Raw genomic sequence first — 20,408 nt, 5'->3', positions numbered from 1 at the left:
CAATATAGTATTCATAGAGAGAGAGAGAGAGAGAGAGTGGGTATGAAAGGTTGCAAAGATGCAACAGAAGAGAAAAACCTTGTTACCAGCAGTACATACAGGCAGATGCTAAAGAGTTTAATCTTTATGCTTTTATTGTCTCCCCCCCCCCCCCTCCCCTCCCCCATCTTCCCTTCTGGCTCTTTTCGTTTCTCCTCTCCTCACATCTCTCCTGGAGGGTCAGAGTTCAGCTTGCAGATAAGGGAATTGAAACAGGATCCTCTCTGGCTCGCTGTCCGACTATCCGACTGTATGCCGCCTGATCAGTCCTCTGGATCTCTCCCCCGGCGCAGGGCTCTGTGATGAGCTCGGGCAGGAGTCACGTCTCCTGGAGCCTGGCCTGTGCGCTCATGCGTGTGCGCATATGAGTCGCAACTGTAATTGAATGGAGGGACAAGCATGCACGCACTAAGGCGCGCACAATATCCTTTTTTTTTTCTTTCCTAGCTGTTCTTTAATATCCGACCTTCTTTAAAACATATTTAAGGAAACGCGCACAGGTCTAGATGAAAATATATAATAAGACTGCCTCCGTCTATCAGTTCGGGATTAACAGTCAACAAATGAATGGTGCCGTCTTTCAGACTGTTGGAAAAGACTAGTTTAATGTCTTCTCGGCATCTCTGCCAATTATCATGCTTTGCAGTTCAGACAAATGAGCCCCATGAAAACTGCAGATAATAGGGCGTTTCTCAAAGGGAGAGGGAAACATTGAGTGTGACCCAGCTGTGATGCTCTCGTGATCTTTCAACAACCTTCTGTGCGGTTTGGTCAGACTCCACAAACAATGGAGATCCCTCACACTCATCGTGGAGTAGTGACACATCAGAGCTTCATTTTTATTCTCAGATCTTTTTAAAATCACACTCCAACTGTCGTTTGATCTATTGTTAAAACGTTCCCAGTTTTAATTATGATTATGCGGTTTTTAGCCAAAAATCTGTGTTGTTTTCTTGGACATAGTTTCTGCAGAGTGGCAGGAGTTCATTAGAAATTCTCCTCTGAGTTGTGTATGGGCCCGTTGGTTGTAACCATCCCGCCCCCCCTCCCTATTACCGTGTCAAAACATAAATAGATCTATTTGTCTACAGGTGTCTGCATCAGAATGGAGAGGAGCAGGGAGCTTGTGGCCCGCCCAGCCTATTTTGTTTCTGTTACAAATAAGCTCTTTTTCAAACATTTGTTGTCGTCTTCTGATTCTCAATGATTTGAATAAAGAAATACTCAGAAATGCAATTTTTGAAGTTATTTTTCTTTATATGTGTCCCCATTAATCAGAAAAAATGCCACAAGAACATGTTAAAAACATCAAAAACACAATTTTCATCTGAGCTTCAGTTCCAGTGTGGACATCCTTTCGACTGTACCGTAACTCTTCAGCCGTTTACAAAATTAACGTAATGCCAGCGGATTCTGAAGCGGAGAAAAGCTGCCTTGCAATGATATTGATATGCAAGACTTTATGCTTGTATAGTGATGTATATTGGTGCAAAGCTGAAATGCAAAGCCGCATTCTCTGTGTCAGAATCAGCTCATTCATTGTGATTGTGTGAACGGTCAGATTTACAGTGTGTCAAAGAGTTTGTGTTATTTAGGAGTTGCTGGTGACATCTCCAGTCTTAAAGGGGATAAATGTTTCTTTTCTTAAGACTTTCAGAGTAAACTATATCAATATAAGTGATGATATAATACCTTTGGCACACTAACATACAATTTTTTAACAAAATATGAGTTATTTTGGCAGTTTCTTTTCCTACCCAGAAATAAAATGACTCAAACTCTGAGGCTCCTTCTTTCTCTCCTTGTGGGTGCCGCCCATTTCATGACGTCAACCTAGAATTGGCCTCTGCAGCTGTTTGCGTTTTGTCCACGTAAAACAAACAGATGGATGTGCAGATTGTGCATATAAGATGAAAGCGTTTAGTCAATCTCTGCTAGCTCCACAGAGAAAGTGGGTGTGTCTCTTAGCCTGGAGGCGGAGCTGTAAGCGCAGACTCCTGGAAGGGGCTGTTTCTCACTTTGTGATGTCACAATGTGAGGACCTGCTTGTTTTTGTGGATCTGGAGGGGCTGGTGATCAGAGAGCAGGTTTTTAGAGGATTACTCAGAGTGAGTAAACTGATCAAGAAACGGCTTCGGGGTTTTTTACAGTGAGGAATTAACATTATAATACACTTAAAAGCTCAAAAAAGTGGATTTTGCACGATAAAGGCCCTTTAGAGGGTATGGAGGTGATCAGGGGTTCCATAATATTTTCTATAATCTTTTCATTATGCATTACAGGAGTTCTATTATATTTTCTATGTTCTTGTTATCATGCATTTATGCATGTATATTGTATTGCAGAAATATGCTTGATGCCTTAAGTAGCAGATAATATGTGCCGAGGTCACCAGTAGGCCTGTTTTTTACTCTGTTTCTATACTGGAGTGTTTAAGGAGCCACGACACCTGCAATGCAGACTAGACAAAAACACATCATTCTAATGACGTATTTTGTATGTTTTCATTATCCCTTACTGAATAATTAATAAAAGCCATTTTGCCCTGAGGACAGATGGAGCGGACAGCCACAAAGCCTAACAGGTCGTGTTTTTCCACCTCTCCCCTTTTGCAAAAGGTTTGAAAATTCATGCAGACTCTTGTGTGTCTTTTCGTTTCTCAAACTGCACATCTCATTTTTGGCCGTCCTGAATCATCCGAATCTGCGAAGGCCGGACGAGACGCCAACAAGGGTTAAGTGTAGAAATGTGCAGCAAAGTCTGACTTTTTAGGAAATGCACATTTATTTGTTGATAAATTTGCACCTAGGGAAACAGCAGCTTCACAGCAGCTTCATTAGCAGATCCTTAAGAAGAGAATATGTGAAGCAAAAAGTCATCCTGTAAACAAAGGAATCCTGCTGAGAGTGGCTGACTGCTGCATGATGAGAAGGGAAACGGTCAGGACTGTTTCCTCTGAAGAGCAGAAACGCTGCTGAAGGAGGTGGAAAGGAAAGCAGAACAAATCACGCAGAGATCAGAAGAAAATCAAAACAAATGTGGCAACGAAAACCGCAAAATAAATTAGAGAAGAGTCTAAAAGATAAAGAGAGACCTGGCTGAGATTTGTCAGTGGATGAATTTCACAGGCAAACACAAATTAGCAGAACAAAGATGTGATAATTAGAACTCCATCATCTTTTAGGCCTGAAGTGAAATATACTGGTTCAATTTTCCTTCAATCCATCACATATTCCTCTCTGTTTCCTCTCATTCTTCATCTTCCTCTCTTTTTCCCGTCATCATTCTTCCTGCTGTACTGAGCCTCCGGCGTGCAGCGAGCCTAACTAAGAACTACAGAGAACACATCCTGACGGCAAAAAGGACAGGAAAAGAAGTCAGGGGGTCTAGAAGTTGCAAATGAATTTTTCTCTCCACAAACTAGCAGTTGGATGTCCTCCATTCCGCGCGTGTTGTGCTGGGTGGAGGCTGAATTATTCATGCTATCGTTTGCTTTAAATGAGACATTTAGAGTAAATTTAAGTTCGACTTCCTGGGGAGTGCCTTGGGCAGTGCAGTTAAATAAAAATGAAGGGGGGATATGAGCAAAATCCATTATGCATTCAGAATCCTCTGGCTGAAACAACAGGAACACAAGCTGTGTCTCTGTACACGCCAACAGCAACAATAGGAAGCCTTCTGCTCACTCAAGTTTACTTTGACCAATTCTGTTGATTAAAAGTCTGCAGAATTTTGTTGATTTTCAAATCTTTAAAAGAACTGGAAGGCGGCGGGCAAACTGAAAAGGTGAGGGCGGCCTGAGGCGGCTCAGTGTGAGGGTACTTACAGAGTAGGACAAGCAGGAGTGTTGCGAGCATCACTAGAAGGCTGGAGAAATGGGAGTGGGCGGAGCTACAGATCTTCTTGTTCTTCTTACATATGCACACCTGAACTTTGACCTCTGTGTTGTTGGACAAAGGGGGCATCCCTGAGTCGGTGATGAGCAGTGGGAGCTGGTAGTTAGCTTTCTTCAGACTCTGCAGGAGCATGATTTGCGAATGTGTGGCTGCAGGAGACAAAGAGGGAGAAGGAGGTGTTGTTGATTGCATAGGTGTTACACTCACCTGTCTCGCCTTAACTGCCCTTCTGTTCTGAATAAATACCTTTCTGCAAAGTCTATATACTTATATACACATCTACTTGCTTACACAAACTGACTGGCAGCAAACGCGTTCCTGACAACGAAAATTTCCACAACTTAAGTCACATATGTTTTTTTTTTTTTTTACATCTTGTTGCATCACACTTGAAGCTCTTTAACCAAAATGACAGAAAAAAAACTGCTCAGGTTAAGTTCCTACTAAGATGTAGACTACAGCTGCTCATTCTACCTTATAACTTTTACCCGACTGGAGGTCATTTTAACATTTCTGTCTACTCAGAAAAGGTTATTTTTTGACTATGAGCTTAAACCCCCAAAGAAAACAAACTGTTTGAATTTTTACTACCAAACTCCAAGATTTTTCTGTTGGGTCAATAAACACTTTGGCATAACTATTGGAAATCCCTCAAAATATTCTGAACTCTGTTAAGCCCCTCAAAGTTCTTTTGTTTTTCTTTTTCGCTTCTCCCTTCAGGGGTCGACACAGCAAATCAGCTTCCTCCATCCAACCCTGTCTTCTGCATCCTCTCCTCTAACACCAGATACCTTTATGTTTTCGTTCACTGCATACTTTCCTCATCTCTCCTCGTACAAATGTCCGTTCCTTCTGTCCTTCTTCACACAACAGTAATCAAAATTTCACTGGCTCCCTGTCGCTGAATGGCACCAATGGGGGTCGTAAACCCGGGCATCGGTCAATGTGGTATGAATATCTTAGGTCTGATTCGCATATTTGGTTTGGCAGAGATTTTATGTCGGTTTCTGACAAAACCCTCTGTCTGTATTGGGGCTTGGGACGAGCACAATGACTACATTAAATACTACATTCATCGCCATCTCTCAAAAGAGACATCGGCGCCATGGAGCGGCGAGCTCCTTACACGTGGGAGGGGCTATGGATTAAAACCCTTTATTGGGCAAGTGACTGTTTTTGGTCATTTCCGCACATGTTAGTTATCACGCCCATCCCCTGTCTCAGTGAGTTCAAGAATCATGTAATCTTTACCCAGCCAGCCAATCAGCAGAGACCATCCTACATTATAGGTTACTCAATTGTGAAACTTGACCAATCAGCAGAGACCAGGGTCACATCAATTTTCCCTTTTTCTCCAAAGTCAGAAAAATTTGCTTTTGCAGCTCGGTTCACTGGACATTTTCAAAGGAATCATTTTTTCCCCCACTTTGAGGCAATTAACCAAATACGGTAACTTCATTGGCATTGATTTTCTACATGAAAAAAGTCTTGTTATGTTCTCCAATTACACTCTAAGGTTGGATTTTTGAATTTTAAAGTATTTCATTGAGTGCCCTATAAAGGGTTAAGCCATTTTGGGAAATGGTGTTTGGATGATTTTAAAGAGGAGCTGTGGATCCAACAATTCCACATGACACGCTCAACTTTGCATCAGCTGTGTGATGCTGTGAGACCTCTCGTGGCGCCCGCTGTGCAGCGCCCAAGGCCACCAGTTCCTATGAAGAGCATTGCTATCCAGTTGTTGGTCATGCTCCTCATTTAATTCAAAAAAAAAAACATTCTAAACACCACCTCCTCCAAGCGCAAAAACCTTTTTTCAATAAATGTGTTTTTTTTTTAATTGTCGTGTTTCCATTAGGCAAATTTTTTATTGCAAATCAAATTTATGCAATTTCATAGTCAATGGGAACACAGCAAGTGATTAATTTTTCTATTTGCAGTGTTTTCTCCAAAGCCTCCCAACTACTGTGGATGCTGTGGACGTGAGCAGATGTCCCTTTATGTTAACAGAACCATGAACATATTCTAGTAAAGTACGTCGTTTGCATCACAAATATTGAGCTTTTTCTGGTTTTTTGTTAGCCAGGGCACTCAGGTGTGGTAATTGTTCCATCTGTACCTTCCAGCTGTGATTTGGCCACAAACTCATCACTCGTGATCTGAAGGACGCTTGATGTTTTATTGATTTTGATGTTCAGTGCTTGTTTCTAATTGATGATTTCAAGAATCACATGAAATTGGGGAATATTATGGACGTTGACAGCGCTAAGTTAAATTGCATTGAAAAACCCTCTCCATGGAACAGCCAATGAACCATTGGAGATGTCTGTGCATACACTTTTAGCATAAAATTGGTTTCAAACTCTAAAGCTGATTCTATTTTCATGCTTCTTCTCCTAATTTACATTGCAGATTTTAGACGGAGTAAATTCTGCAATTTAGATGTAAAAACAGTTAGTTTTTGCCACAAGCGCTTACCTTTTTAATGCTAACTTTGCCTTTAGCAAGGTGCTTAAGTGAAACCTGCGGTATAAACCAAATCGTAGGTGTAGAGATTGAATGAAATCAACGGTTTTCAATGGAGCAGATGGTGATTAACATATTGATTTATCTGCTCCCCTCTTGGGTTTTCTGCAGCTGTGCAAGCACACTAATGAGACCTTTTCTAAACATTTGTATTGGCAAAAAAACATTTTAATCAGATAATGTTAACCAGGTCACACATGTACCCATTCTATGCATTTGACAAATTTTAGAGTTTTATAGCAGTTAATGTAGAAAAGGATAAGCCACTGGAGACCTTTGTTTCTGTGTAATTAGGGAAAAGTCCAACTCCACAAACCCAGACTTGAGCTGTAGGACATACTAGCAGCAGTTCTAAGAATGTTGTTTTCATTTGTTAATCGTGAGCATTCAACAGAAGATGAAGACCAAAGTTTGGTTGAATTATAGAATTTTTATGCCTGCTGGTGTGCAAAACATTTTTATTTAGATTTTAATTGCTTGTAAAGGTCATGTTTTATCTTTGTCATTTAAGATACTATTCATTTAGCTAATTTCTTTCACAACACAATACAAGAAGCGCCAACCTTCCTGCAACACTAATTTAACTTGGAAACATTTAATTTGGTTGCAATTCATCAGCTTGCTTTTTGTACTGTAGCCTTTGGAAGGACAGTGGTTTAATATCACACCGTCTGCAGTCTGCGGCTGGCTATTATGAGAAATGAGGTTCTCTTTTCACTGCATTACAAAGCGTTATGCTGTTGTTTTTTTCCAACACTATTCCACATCCTTACAATTGATTCATGAGGCGACCCACAAAGGGACCAATCCAAATGCAAAAAAGACAATCCTATATTTAGAAATTAAAACATGTTTATTACTAACCTATACACGATCTAAACCAGTGATTTCAAACCTGTTTTGTCTTGTCTTTCCCACATCCACAAGCTTATAGGGTTACAATAATCAGAAACAGGTCTTACCCAAATGTAGTGTACCTGGCTAACAAATATAACCAACATCAGGAGTATAACTGGTTTTTACACAAACCAATGTCAGGGTTTGAACAAGTTGAATTTCATAGCAAAATTATAAAGCTATTTTATAAATATAAATACAGGTATATTCTTTTGTCTTTAGAAACTTGGACTTTAAAGGGTGAATGCCATGCAAAATCAACTTTTTGTATTATAATGTTTATCCCTGACAATAAACAACCCCAAAGCTGTATTTTGATCCATTCACGGAGCATCCCTCTAAAATCTTGCTCTCTGAGCACCGGCCCCTCCCAATCCACGTAAACAAGCGGTTTCTCACATTGTGACATCACAAAGTGAGGAAGAGCCCCTTCCAGGAAGAGACTGCGCTGCCAGCCCCGCCCCAATTCTAAGACACACACCCACTTTCCCTGGGGAAATAGCGTCAAATCACTTTCATTTTATTTGCCCAATATGCACATCTATCTCTGCAAAAGTTTGGATGTTGTTTTTTTCTTCGTGGGCACAACTCAGAAACACTGCTGAGGCTCACTCTAGGTCTATGTCATTAATGGGCGGCACCCACGAGGAGCGATAGGCGGAGCTTCAAAGATCAAGTCGTCCTAGGGGTAGGAAAATGAGCTGCTAAAATATCTAATATTTCATGAAGAAATTGTTCTTTAGTGCTCCAAAGTTAATTTATCATCATTTATATGCATACAGTCTGCTCTGAAAGGCTTAAGAATAGCATGGTATAGCCCCTTAAATTTCGTCTAAAAAGTTAGACAAAATATTTAATGAACGTCTTCGTTTTTTAAATCTCATGCCTCAAATAGTCCCAACATTAAAAAAATAACTAGGTAGCAATCTGCTACCTAGTTATAAGGCTTTTTTCATGAAAACTTTAGGAATTTATTACATAAATCCTAGAATTAACCTGTTTGTTTGGTTTCATTGAGTTTTTTCTTTCTTTGGCAGTATTATTCCTTCACACCTTTGTTTCATTTTTATTTTCATCTGATGCTTAGATCACATATCTTTAATCCGTTTTCATAGCTACATTCAAAATTCCAAATTAAACAGGGCTAAACAAATTTTACCAAGACTCCACCAAACGGTGCAGAAGTACTAGTAACCTGAAGTGGGAACTCTATCCACGGGAATGACACAGCGTTGGCATTTATTAGAGCTGGCAGAACATCCCACTCTCCATATGCTTCCTGTATGCATTTTTAATCAAATGAAATTATAGTGGTTTGGTTTGACAATTAATTATAAAAAAGATGCTAAAAGGGGTTGATCATAGCTGCTTCATCAAATCTGAAGAGATCTAATAAACAAATCTGCTGTTATTATATTATGTAGTAACTGCTCTCCTTGGATGCATTTGTGGATGGACGCACACGCTCAGCGGGATGAACACAAGGCTGGTCCATCTCTGTTGGGAAAAAAGGGGGGGAGTCTTTCTCTGCTGACCCTATCTGTCTTTTCCAGCAGTGGTGATTGAGGAGTGTCTGTTCCTCCCTCTCCTGCTGTCAGTCACAGCTAATACCTCTGGGCAGGTTTTAGCTTTGCTCTGTCACTCAAACACACACACAGTCAGTGCTTTTGGTCATGCGACTCTGATTCAGTGTCCGGCCAGTGTCTGTCCCTCTTTCAATATCCCTCGTTGTATTATTTTTCTCTTCATCTTCATTGTTTGATTTGTGTCTGAGTGTCAACATGTGTGGAATGAAAACAATGAATCTCTGACAAACTCGTAAATTCCTGCAATGTATGGAACAGTGTAGTAGTGGTTCTCAGACCTTCCATATATTACAACATATTTCTATATTATATTAAAAAGAAAAAAGCAACAACAAAAGTACCTGACAACACAAAGACACTCACCCAGATGTTGCTTAAGGCTTAGTCACAGCTGCCCTTTATGGGAGAATACAGGCTGTCTTGTGGCAAAGCAAAGGCAAACCTTTACAGGTTAGCCGCACAAAATATCTACTTTTTGTGCCTATTTTTTTCTAAGACTAGGCTGCAGGCAGTAAGTTTTTATACTACATTTAAGAGTGAAGTAGGTTGGCTGGTCGTACAGGTTTTTCTTGCGCACTGTTCAAGAAGCCCATTAGTGCTGGTTTCGTGATAAGTGGGTACTCCTTGCGTGCAGCCTGACAGTTAGAAATGATGTAATTAGACAATTAGAGCATCCTACGGGTATCTACATTTCGCGCTCACACCCCATGCGTGGGTTCGGTGAGGGGCCAGTATTAGCACCTTAATGAATCACAATAATCGTGTTTAAACTAAGTAAACTACGCGTAAACTGAGTAATTCCCATCCGACCAAAAATTTTGAGCAGCTCAAAACTGAATTCATGTAAAGACCCGTCGACCTATAATCACCAGAGGCGATGTGGGGTTCACTGTCATACTCAAATGAGCGGGAAACGATTATTCCATTCTGTTTCTTTAAACATTGTTTTGGATAATTTAAGAAACAAACTGCTAACTTTTTCAAAGTATTTGCCTGTTTTCTCTCCCAAAAAAATGGCAATTTACGTTTACCTATAGGCTCCTCTTAAAATGCAGGCGGTCCTCTCTATGACCCTCTATGGACCAGGAAAACCCAAAAACTAGCAACATCCATACGGGTGCATGTTTTCTATGGTTTTGGTTGATTAAATACTGGGCTTTTGCTTTAATGGGGTGTAGTTTCTTCAATGTTCTTCAACAAAAGGAGACTTGTAAAACTTGTAAAAATGTAAGGAACCTTTATTTTTCCGTCTACAGATTCATAAAACTGGAATCCTCACCATTAACTCTGGAGACCTTCCATGTTTTGTCCAAGCCAGGCTGTTTTCCCAGTTCAATCTTAAAGGGGGCAGCATTAGGTGGGAGATCCTTGTCCCATCCTCCAACTATGGCCACATTCATGTCATGGGCATCCTCACACACTTGTGCTACTGATGGCACCACATAGGGAGCGTTGTCATTGAAGTCCTCCAGGTGAATGATCAATGTGCCCGTACCTGAGGCTGGGGGGATACCTGCAAAAGACAAACAGGTGACAACATTTAAGGATGAAAAACGTTTGGAAATTATTTATTACTGCTTTTGTATTTTACGTGTTTCACCTTTTTGAAAAATGAAAAGGAATAGAAAAAAAATCTTTTAACAAGTAAAATTTTAACAAATTAGTTATTTTATCCGTCCATGTACCAAGAGGGAGATAAATATATAACCCTGTATGGAGGCAGAGGCTTAGTATTTTCATTTGGAGAAAATAAAGGCAGAGATAGGAGAAAAATATGTCCAGATGTATGTGGAAGAAATGTCAAGTGGTGCTGGAATGAAAGCCATTCTTGGTTTTTACCGAGCAAAAAAAAGAAAAAAACTTAAACAAAAAAAATAGGCCAAAGTGAATGAAAAATGTTGCAGCCCAGTCATAATAAACTGGAATCTAGTAAAAGAAAAATTACTGAAAGATTCAAATGAAAAACAGGATTAAATGTTTTATGAGATAAACCTTGAAAGATTCATTAAAGGCTCATAGGTTTTAATTATAAATGAAGTGACATTAATTACAATATGACAAAAGTTTGAGGATTCATATAAAAACAGTGTCTTCATTCTGGTGATAAAGAACGGCAGTGCAATGCAGCATAACATGCTTTGTCAAAAATTGAAAGGCTTGTGTCATATTTTTAGAACAGAAGCTATTTTCTGTGAAAGCAGAATATTTACTTAAGTGCTTGACAAAACAGTCCCAAAGTCAAATGATAAATATGTACTTTTGGTACTTCCAGGAGTGAAATATTTATCATTTTTTAAAATCCATAACTGTAGTGTGTGTTAAAGCTGGTGCAGTATAACCTGAAGGGCATGTGTGGGTTCTGGTTTTCAAGAATAATGTTGGGAATCTAACCTCTAATCTAAACTACCAACCAAAGCACATATACGACTCTCTATAATCCCACTTGCCTCCATGGAATGTTGGTCAGAATGCATTAAACATCTATATTGGCCATAAAGTTTACTCATAAGTCCCACATGTAGGTTGTAAAAGAGGTTTCCAGCCTGAAAAGAGGTCAAAAGGACAACAATGTAAAGAAGATAGTAGAACCAGGCTACTCTACATCCACCTGAAGCTAAATTCAGTTTAGTCAAAGATTCACTCCATGTGTGCTACTGAGTCTGTTGTTATCGTTACAGTCAAACATTTACATGTTGCTCCAACCAACAAACCAACCAACCAACCAACCACTTTATTTCTAGAGTACTTTTCATCAAATTGCGTAGAGCATGATGTGCTTGACATAAAAGACACATACACATAGGTTCAAACAATGAAAAGTCATACGGCAGTCATGATGTAGAGGCAGAGCGGTCTCAGATCAGACTTTTGCAGGTTCGGTACCCTCCCTGCCTGCCCATATGTCAAAGTATCCTTGGGCCAGACTCTGAACTCCACACTGCTCCTAGTGCTTATGGTGTTTGTAAAGAAGAAGCCGCCATCAGTGCGTGAATGGGACTGTGACTGTACAGTGCTTTGGGCCTCCAAGGAAGGCAGTAAAGCGCTATTTAGGTAGATGTACGCCATTTACTATAAAACGCAAGAAACAAACCAAAAATGGAAGAAAACGCTGTGGTTAATTGTTTGAAATAGATTAAAATATAGAAAGGGTAAACATTTGCAAATGATAAACAATAAAAGCCATAAAACACTTAAAGGCAAAATAAATAGGTAATTAAATGAGTTATGTTAATGATAAAAAAGATGCAGCTTTATTTATATTTAAAAAGATGAAGAAACTATCAGATCTGCATGTAATTTTTTCACAGATGAGAACTGCTCACTATGACTTCTGGTTCTCTTAGTGAGTGAAGACAAGAGAGCAGAACCTGAGGATCTGAGAATTCTGGAGGGTTTCTAAGGACTGAGGCGGTCAGATAAATCGGAAGGTCCCAATATGTCAAGACATTTAAAACCTAAAAGGAGAATTTCCAAAATCAATCCTAAAACCAACACCTGTTTGAGGCTGTAAAAGCTAGAAAAAAATACGACAGTTTCTAGTGTTCAATAACAGTTAAACAATCATTACTACCCTACATATGGTAGCTTTTTCATATCCATGGAGTGAAACTAAAAGGCAAATGGTCCTCATATACTGTAGATAAATGTGGCTGTGACAACATCAGCACCAGATCAAGAGTGAAGAGAAGTGACTTGGGGAAAATCAGACAGAAAACGTGTGCAAAAGCAAATCAAAGAGCGAAACTCTTCATGCGAGACTCGAGATAATCCATTATCACTTGAGGCATGAGCCCAGGAGAGTGAGGACAGGCCTTGGATTCCCATGGGTGAAAGGATGCAAATTTCAACCCATTTGCAGTGTGTAGGGCGTCTCTGTGCTTGGCTAACTTTAAATGAAGCTGTTTGTCTTCCTAAATGAATATTCCTCTCACCAATCACTGTTGGTGAGAGCAGTATTCATTTAGCATTCATTTCTCTGCACCTCTCCCACTCCTCCTTATCTGCCTTGCATCATGCCTGTGTCATCATCAGCCTGCCTCAGCATCAATGGGGCTTGTCTGCTGGCCTCTGCTTCACACCACTTTATCAAAAAGTTCTGGCTAAACACACTTTGATTTTCTGAGGGAGGCAGGCCATTTAGAGATATTTACGTCTACAACGTGCGCAGCCACCCCCTGAACATTAGCCACAACAAAGAACATTAAAAAGTTGCCATTTAAGAAAGAAGTACTTGCCTTCATCCAGAAGGGAAATGAGATTCTACTGTTAAAGTTTGATTAACTCATTAAAGTTTTGAATATCATTTGCTTTTATTCCATTCTTGAATTACATGCTAGGAAAAAAAAGCAAATGGAAGTTATAACAGATGTTTTTTTTTGTGTGGTGACAACCAACCAATAATTTGAAGGAAGCCAAACTGATGATTTATTATTTGAGTTTACTGGAGCCGAAGTTGCTTTAGAGTCTACGACCAGAATTGGACTTGGTAAACGAGGTCTATCCCCCCGACGGAAGGAGGTGAAACACAAACTTTATCTTCATCAGCATTAAAAAGAAAAGCAGTTTTCAGTGCAAAAGCTTTCCTTTTGCCTGGGAGGTACAGAAGATTTGTAAATTTCCTGGAAGATGCATAAATCATGGGCAAAAACACATTACTATGCCTAAGATGCATTTTGTCCCTCTCTTGTCACATAGTAAATGGTTTTACAAACCCCCACATGTTAAAACTGGGTTACTTTTTGTTTATTAGTGTTTGAATTCATACTACAGAACAGTGGTCCCCAACCAGTTTTAATGTCAGATCATATTTTCATGGATTGGGCGTTCCCTTAACTTCCAGATTCCCTTAAAATATTTGCAGCTGCTTTAAACTTTATGTGTACACTATATTTTGTAGGGGAGGAATCAAATGTGATATAGATTTTCCCTAAACTGTCAAAGTGGAAGCTAAAGAGATCAGACGCCAACTTCAGCCTTGTCAAACTGTTAAGGTGCAACGGATAAAAAGAAAAAGAAAAACGGTCACTAAAACTGGGATTTTCCAAATATAATCATAAACATAAATTATTTTTTTAGCAGTATTGTAACATTAGACAGCTGGTGCTGAATATTATGCAATTATTATTATTATGGTGTGTCACAATAAATCCATATTTAGAGTTAAGATTCCTGGTTTTGTCTGTTGAATGCAATTTTATTTTAAAGTGCAAGGCTCTTAATTTGTTTCCTCTTTGGCTCTTTTTTTCTTTTTTTTAAATCTTTGCTAGCTTAAGGGTTTCAGTTTAGCAGCTGGTACAGCCACTTTAAGAAAGAAGCGGATCCATCATTGACACTCGACCAAGCGACTTGACATGCGTCAAGAATCAGTGGTGGTGGAGAGATTCCAGTAGTTTTCCAAAATAAAACTTTCTTCAGAATCAGATTATGAATAAAACCAAAATGTAGGTTGTGTAGTTTTTCTCTGCGGTCCAGAACCATCTGTCCCACGGACCGGCATCTATCCACAGCCGTGGGGTTCTGGACCACTGCTTTAGACTACTGATGACACAAAAAGACTAATATGGAGCCATAGATGTTTTTGTTAAATGTTCTTTTAATTTATGACTGAAGTAAAAACAAAAACAAAAACAATTTTTTTTCAATTTTTTCAACATTAATAACAAGCGGAAAGTTTTGAAAGAAAAGAAAGGCTAAATCTTCACAGGAATCATTTTACATAAGACCTTTAAAGTCAGTGAAAACTAAAGAGTCTTTACCTAAGTTACCGGTATCTTTAGTCAAGTGTGGAGCAGGTCTTATGAATTGGTTCCAGAGCAGATATTACACTAATTAGCATCTGAGATTAGGCTTAATTGTCTCCATCATAGTAACCCCTTTATTAATAAAAATGCCTTGAAGCCAGTTCAGAAACATGATCTGCACTGATGCAGCACTTGCACAAGATAACCTGAATTTCAATTAAAGATAAAAGTCATTCTGCTCTTTTAAAGTCAGAAAAACAGTTTTAAAAAGAATTTGCAATAATAACAAATCAAAGTAATTACTTTAGGAAAGAAGTAAAGTACATCTACTGGCCATAACAACCTTGCTTTGCTTTATTAAGGCTATAGTTATTGCACTACGGGAATACAGTGGTCCCTTGTTTATTGTGGGAGTTATGATTTAAAAAAAAAAACTGAATGTAAGTCAACTTTATTTTTTACAATAATTGTAGATGTTTAAGGCTGTAAAACTCCTCACTACCCATTTTTACACTATCTTTGACACATGTTAACATTGTTACACTTTTATCTTTAGTTCAAACTCCCAAAGTTCAAACTTTTATTGAACTATAAGTCCAGTATTGTGGAATAAAAACAAAGAGCTATGTAGATAAAAAATGAACGCAATCTGTACAGGAGAAACGGCACTGACGAGCTTGACTGAAATGGTCTCCAGCCAATCAGAAAAAACAACGATGAAAATTGCACCCAAAAAATCCACCATGAAAGGGAAACCGAGTTTTTGCGAGGGAACACTGTAACTATTCTTTTCTGCATAGCTATGATAAAGTGAGTTTTAACCAACAATCCAACCCTTGGTAGGGTTATATTCTGGTTTATTGCTGAATTTCTATGTCATTTAAAGAGCCTATGTCATGCAAAATTAACTTTTTAACTTTTAAGTGTATTATACTGTAAATTCCTCTCTATAAACAACCCCAAAGTGGTGTTTTGATCAATTCACGCATCATCTCCGAACATTTCTTTAAGCACCTGCCCCTCCCAACCCAAAACAAGATGGTTCTCACATTGTGACATCTCAAAGTAAGAACAGCCCCTCCCAGGAAGAGTCAGCGCTGCCAGCACCACCCCCAGGCTAACACACCCACTTCTTTTAGCCGAGCTAGCAGTGATCGCCAAAACACTCTACTTTTATATTCATAATCCACACATCCATCTTTGCAAAAGTTCAGATGTTTTTTTTCCTTTTGCAAACACGCGGCTGAGGTCGGCTCTATGTAGACGCCATGAAATGGGTGGCGCCCACACAAGGCGGTGCCTCAGAGATCGAATTGTCGGACTTCTGGGTAGGAAAATAATCTGCGAAAATAACTGATATTTCATTTAAAAAATCTTACTTGTGTGTACCAAAGGTAATGTATCATTATATGTAAAGATATAGTTTAGTCTAACTTAAAAAAAGCATGACAAGGGACCTTTCAGAACTCAGTATTTACATTTTGGTCTTCAAAATGTAACTTGATGTTACTAAAGATTAGAAACTGAACAACATGGATTTTCAAATGTTAATAACTGGCCACAAAATGTCATCATTTTTTTGAATTGCCAAAGCCTTGGTTGCACAAAACTCACTTGATAACAATGTTTTTGTTGGCTGAATTTGATTCCAGGGAAGCTAAATACAATTCAAAAAACTGTTTCATTAGGCTTTTCCCTGCCTTTGTCTCCATCATCCAGCACAGCTTGACACCTCCACCTGCCTCTGATTGGCAGTTAAGACTGCCCTGTTGTTCTGCGGTCTGCCCTCAGATGAGGGAAGCAGGCAAAGTGATTGACTCCCAAAGCTGTCAGGGATAATTCACAGCTACAGGCAACAAACCACACTTTTAAACTGCCTTCACAGCTTTCTCCTGGCTTTACGCTAATACTCTGTTCCTATTTGACAGCCACTTTCTGTTGCTATCACTTTTTTTTTTGGTTCTGTCGACCGATTTTTCCCACTGTTAGGAAGGACAGGCTGTATCCAGCAGCAGTTTGATGCACCACCTTTAAAGCCTGCATGGTAGAGGAGAAAAGATTTTCTGCATGGACTGTTTTACCAGTGAAGTTTGTGAGCACACTCGTCACAAGATTTGAGTGTCCAAACGGAAGATCTTTGCCAAAGTGATACATTTGATCATTCCCTCCTAAAAAAGTACTATTTCATAGTCCCCCCCCCCCCCCCCCCCCCCAAAGTAAAATTGCAATAATAATAAAACATTGAGTCGTTTTGTTCAGTTTGCCTCAACAGAGCTTGAACAAATGATTTTTATTTGGCTACATTTGTTCTCCTCATTGTAACAACCATTATGTGCTGGGACAGATCGGGTACAAACAGCCAATGGATGGTGCCCTTAGCGAAACATAATGAACATTTTTACTAGGATTATTATTTTTTCACCACTGCATGAGAGCATGAGGATGAAGGAAATGAAACAACAACAAGAAAGCACAGGAGGAAGTCAGCCATGAGCTGGGATGACGAATGGCTCACTGGAAAATGTCACAATCTATCACACTGTAGTTGAACAGTCAGAAAGACTAATTCGGAGGTCGGGTACAGCAAGGTAATAATGTTGAAAAAGAAAAGATAGATGGTGTTAAAATCTGTCATCTTAAAGGGGAGGATGAGAGGATTTCAGCTTAACTTATGGTCTTCATTTGGTGCTAAAACATCTCAATGTTTAAGCCACATGTCATTTCGATGGAAAAATATATATTTAAATGCTACTGGCATCAACTGCAACCCAGTTACACACATTTTCAGACTCAGTTGAGCTGATGTAATATGGACCATGCCAACAATCCCACTATGCTGCAGGTTTTTGGGCATTGTTTAGTCCTCTGGTAATTCCAGTTAGTTATGCAGGCTCATCGCCAGAGGAGAACAATAATGAATAAAGAAATCAAGATTTACTTAAGGCTCAAGGGATGCTTTACCTACTCCACTTTTACCCCAAACCTCAGAGGTAAACAGGCCCATATCTGGTTGCAACAGCTGTGGTGGGAAATGTGGGAAGAAGAAAGTGATGGTGGTGGCTTTGTCAGTGTTCAAACAAGAGCTCGTACATTTTAGCTCCTTCATGCCTGAATTTATTTCTAACTTTATAAAAAAATAGATTCTTCGTAGTTTTTCTAGGTGGTGCTAAAGTAAGTGGAATCCGGGATCAAATAGTATGTTGCGATTATTGACTGTATATGAGAACTGGACTTAGTGAGCCCCTCCAACCTGGTGTTCCAAACAGGAAGTACCTGCTGGCTCCAAGACAAATAAACAGCTGTTACTCAGTCGTTGTATTGGTCACAATATACTTTCTTCCTCTGGTGGCTGTTTTTTAACATGTTCTTGATAATCCACATTTTTTTTTCATGATGTTTTTTTGTTGTTAAAGCTATTTAAGTCATAAACTGACCAATCAGATGCCTCAATAATGGTGGATGATGACATCATTATGAAATTGTGCTAGAGCTGGAAGACAGGATCACCGGCCGGCAGCAGCTCTGATTGGACGATGTTTAAATGTCAACCCAAAGCGGCTGTCCATACCAAGTGCCACTGGCCACCAGCCGTCCGCTAACCTAGTGGATTAAAAAAGGGCAGCCATTCTGCACTACTGGTCATTTGCACCTCGTATTTTTCTTCTTCTTCACCTTTCTTGTGCGCGTTTCTCTTCTTTTATGATTATTGCAGCCAGCACCATGTTCCGTCTTCTTCGCATTCTTCTCAGCAGCAACTGCAAAGCGTCAACAAGTTCTCGAAGTTGCTGCAGTGCTATCAACGCCATGACGAGTTTTGTGCTGCATCGATGCCATCTCCCCATTTGGCCGAGATCGCCAGATTGTCGTCCGGTCATCGCCCCAGCCCATCTCAACAGCCCCTGTCAAGTGCCTGCATCGCTTCATCACTATTTCTGAAAATCGGATGGTGGCAATCTGAAATCAGCCGAAAGTCAGAGGATTTTGGGGACCTTGGAGACCCCCTCCCATCAGTCAATTTTCACACTGCTTTGTTTCTGCCACCCGCCCGTCTCTGATGCAACCTCGAAATGTGCCCGGGCGCCCACTGACCAATGTCAGAAAATCGTCCAGTTGCTGGGAAACTGTAACTTTCTTCTAAAACCTCTGTGGCCGCCACGTGGCATGTAAAAATGTGAATGCCGCCTCCTGATTACAAATGCTGCCGCGCAGCCACCTGCTGATTTTGCGTAACGAAACATGCATTTACGTCGCCGCGCTGTGGCATTTTGGGATATGTGACTGTAATCTAAAGTGTTGCATATCTGCCAAAGCAGTTTTTTACCTTTAGAATCTGTTGGAAATACAGGAATTGTGCTAACGGTTGAAGAGTTATGGTTTGCAAATTGTGGCAGTAAAGTATTAAAAACTAATCAAAAGTTAAGAACTTGATGATGGTTTAGGAATAAAAATGATAAAGTTACATAAAACATAACTGGAGGGATTTTAAATTCACTTCCTACCACTCCTTTTCAAGCACTTAATTAAATTATTTTTGACAAAAATAGTATTTAATTATTTGGATGTGATGTTCTGCATTTATAAGAGCTAATTTTTTAATTATTAAGAGTAATAATAATAATAAATTACTTGCATGTATATTTGCATGTATGTGTACGCACATTTACCAATAGATGACTAATTGTCCTATGTTTGACATGTCTCTGTATAGATATCATTTGTTTAATTTTATTATTGCTTTGCGTCATGAATTCATGAAGCTGCAGTTCAGGTTTTTTGGTGTCTGAGGCTAAAATTATATTAAAAAATGAGATGGTAATTCAATAAGTATCCTTAGCATCCCCACTTCTCTTTCAGATTTTTTCTATTTTTAGATGGCTGAGTAAATATTTAAATGGAGTACCTAGAACCTTCACTGAGGCAATCTATCAAAAAGAAGTCTTTTGTCCGTTATCATACATGGAGAGAGTAGGTCATCCCCCTATTCTCTGCTCTGAATAAAGCTGAGGGAAATGACATCCTATCTGCTGATGTCCTTTTTCCCAGTTCCTCTCCATCCATTTTGTTAGCATTTTGAGCCCCAGACCTAGTTAAAAACTCCCCTCAGATAAGTCACTTCACGCTGCGCCATCACTCATCAGTCTCCTCGGGGCTTTCGCAAATAGTATCATGTGACAGCTTACTAATCTGATTGGCTGATCAGAACTGTAAATGAAACCAGCCAGAACCAATTACAATGGGCACAAGTCATTAGCAGAGATGACTTCAGGGATGGAAGCAATGCTGGGGACAGGTGCATCGCTTCTAGTCTGGCAAATTGCTTTCAGAATAGATTTCAGGTTATCAGTTGCTAGCTATTATACCAAGTAATTGCAGAAGGTGGGTATTGCCACAGCTAACAGTGGGCTTAGAATGAAGTTCTTTTATGCTAATTATACCCTTAAAATGCATTTTTTTCTGTTGTCTGGTCTCCAAATACAAAACAAACACAAATTATTGAAACCTACTAAGCATTAAGGAAAACAGTCCCATATTTTTCTCCAAAAAGTTTGTTTACGTGATTTACCTAAGTGCACCTATTTAAAATAATCAGCCTTTTTCTTTTTAAAATTATTTATCCTTAAGTATACAGCTAAATGTGATGTTCTACTCATTTACAGATCTGGAAATACAACATTATACCCTTTATTTGGGCAGAAAAAAGAGTTCTAACAAGTAATCTGCAG

General features: G+C 39.3%; 1 protein-coding gene across 2 annotated transcripts in view; it reads right to left on the bottom strand.

Moving 5' to 3' along the window:
- cdh13 (cadherin 13) overlaps positions 1-20,408 on the bottom strand; it is a 347,025-nt gene that overhangs the window by 13,504 nt on the left and 313,113 nt on the right. For both annotated transcript variants that reach the window (XM_020704255.2, XM_011476480.3), the window contains exons 13-14: positions 10,224-10,457; positions 3,866-4,084 (exon numbers count right to left, since the gene is read on the bottom strand). In XM_020704255.2, coding sequence (XP_020559914.1) covers positions 3,866-4,084; positions 10,224-10,457 — 453 coding nt within the window. The remainder of the gene's footprint in view (positions 1-3,865; positions 4,085-10,223; positions 10,458-20,408) is intronic.

Source organism: Oryzias latipes, chromosome 6 (genome assembly GCF_002234675.1).
Source record: "Oryzias latipes chromosome 6, ASM223467v1".
Classification (NCBI taxonomy): Eukaryota; Metazoa; Chordata; class Actinopteri; order Beloniformes; family Adrianichthyidae; genus Oryzias; species Oryzias latipes.
Note: the sequence above shows the minus strand (reverse complement) of the source record. Positions and strands in the feature narration are given on the sequence as shown.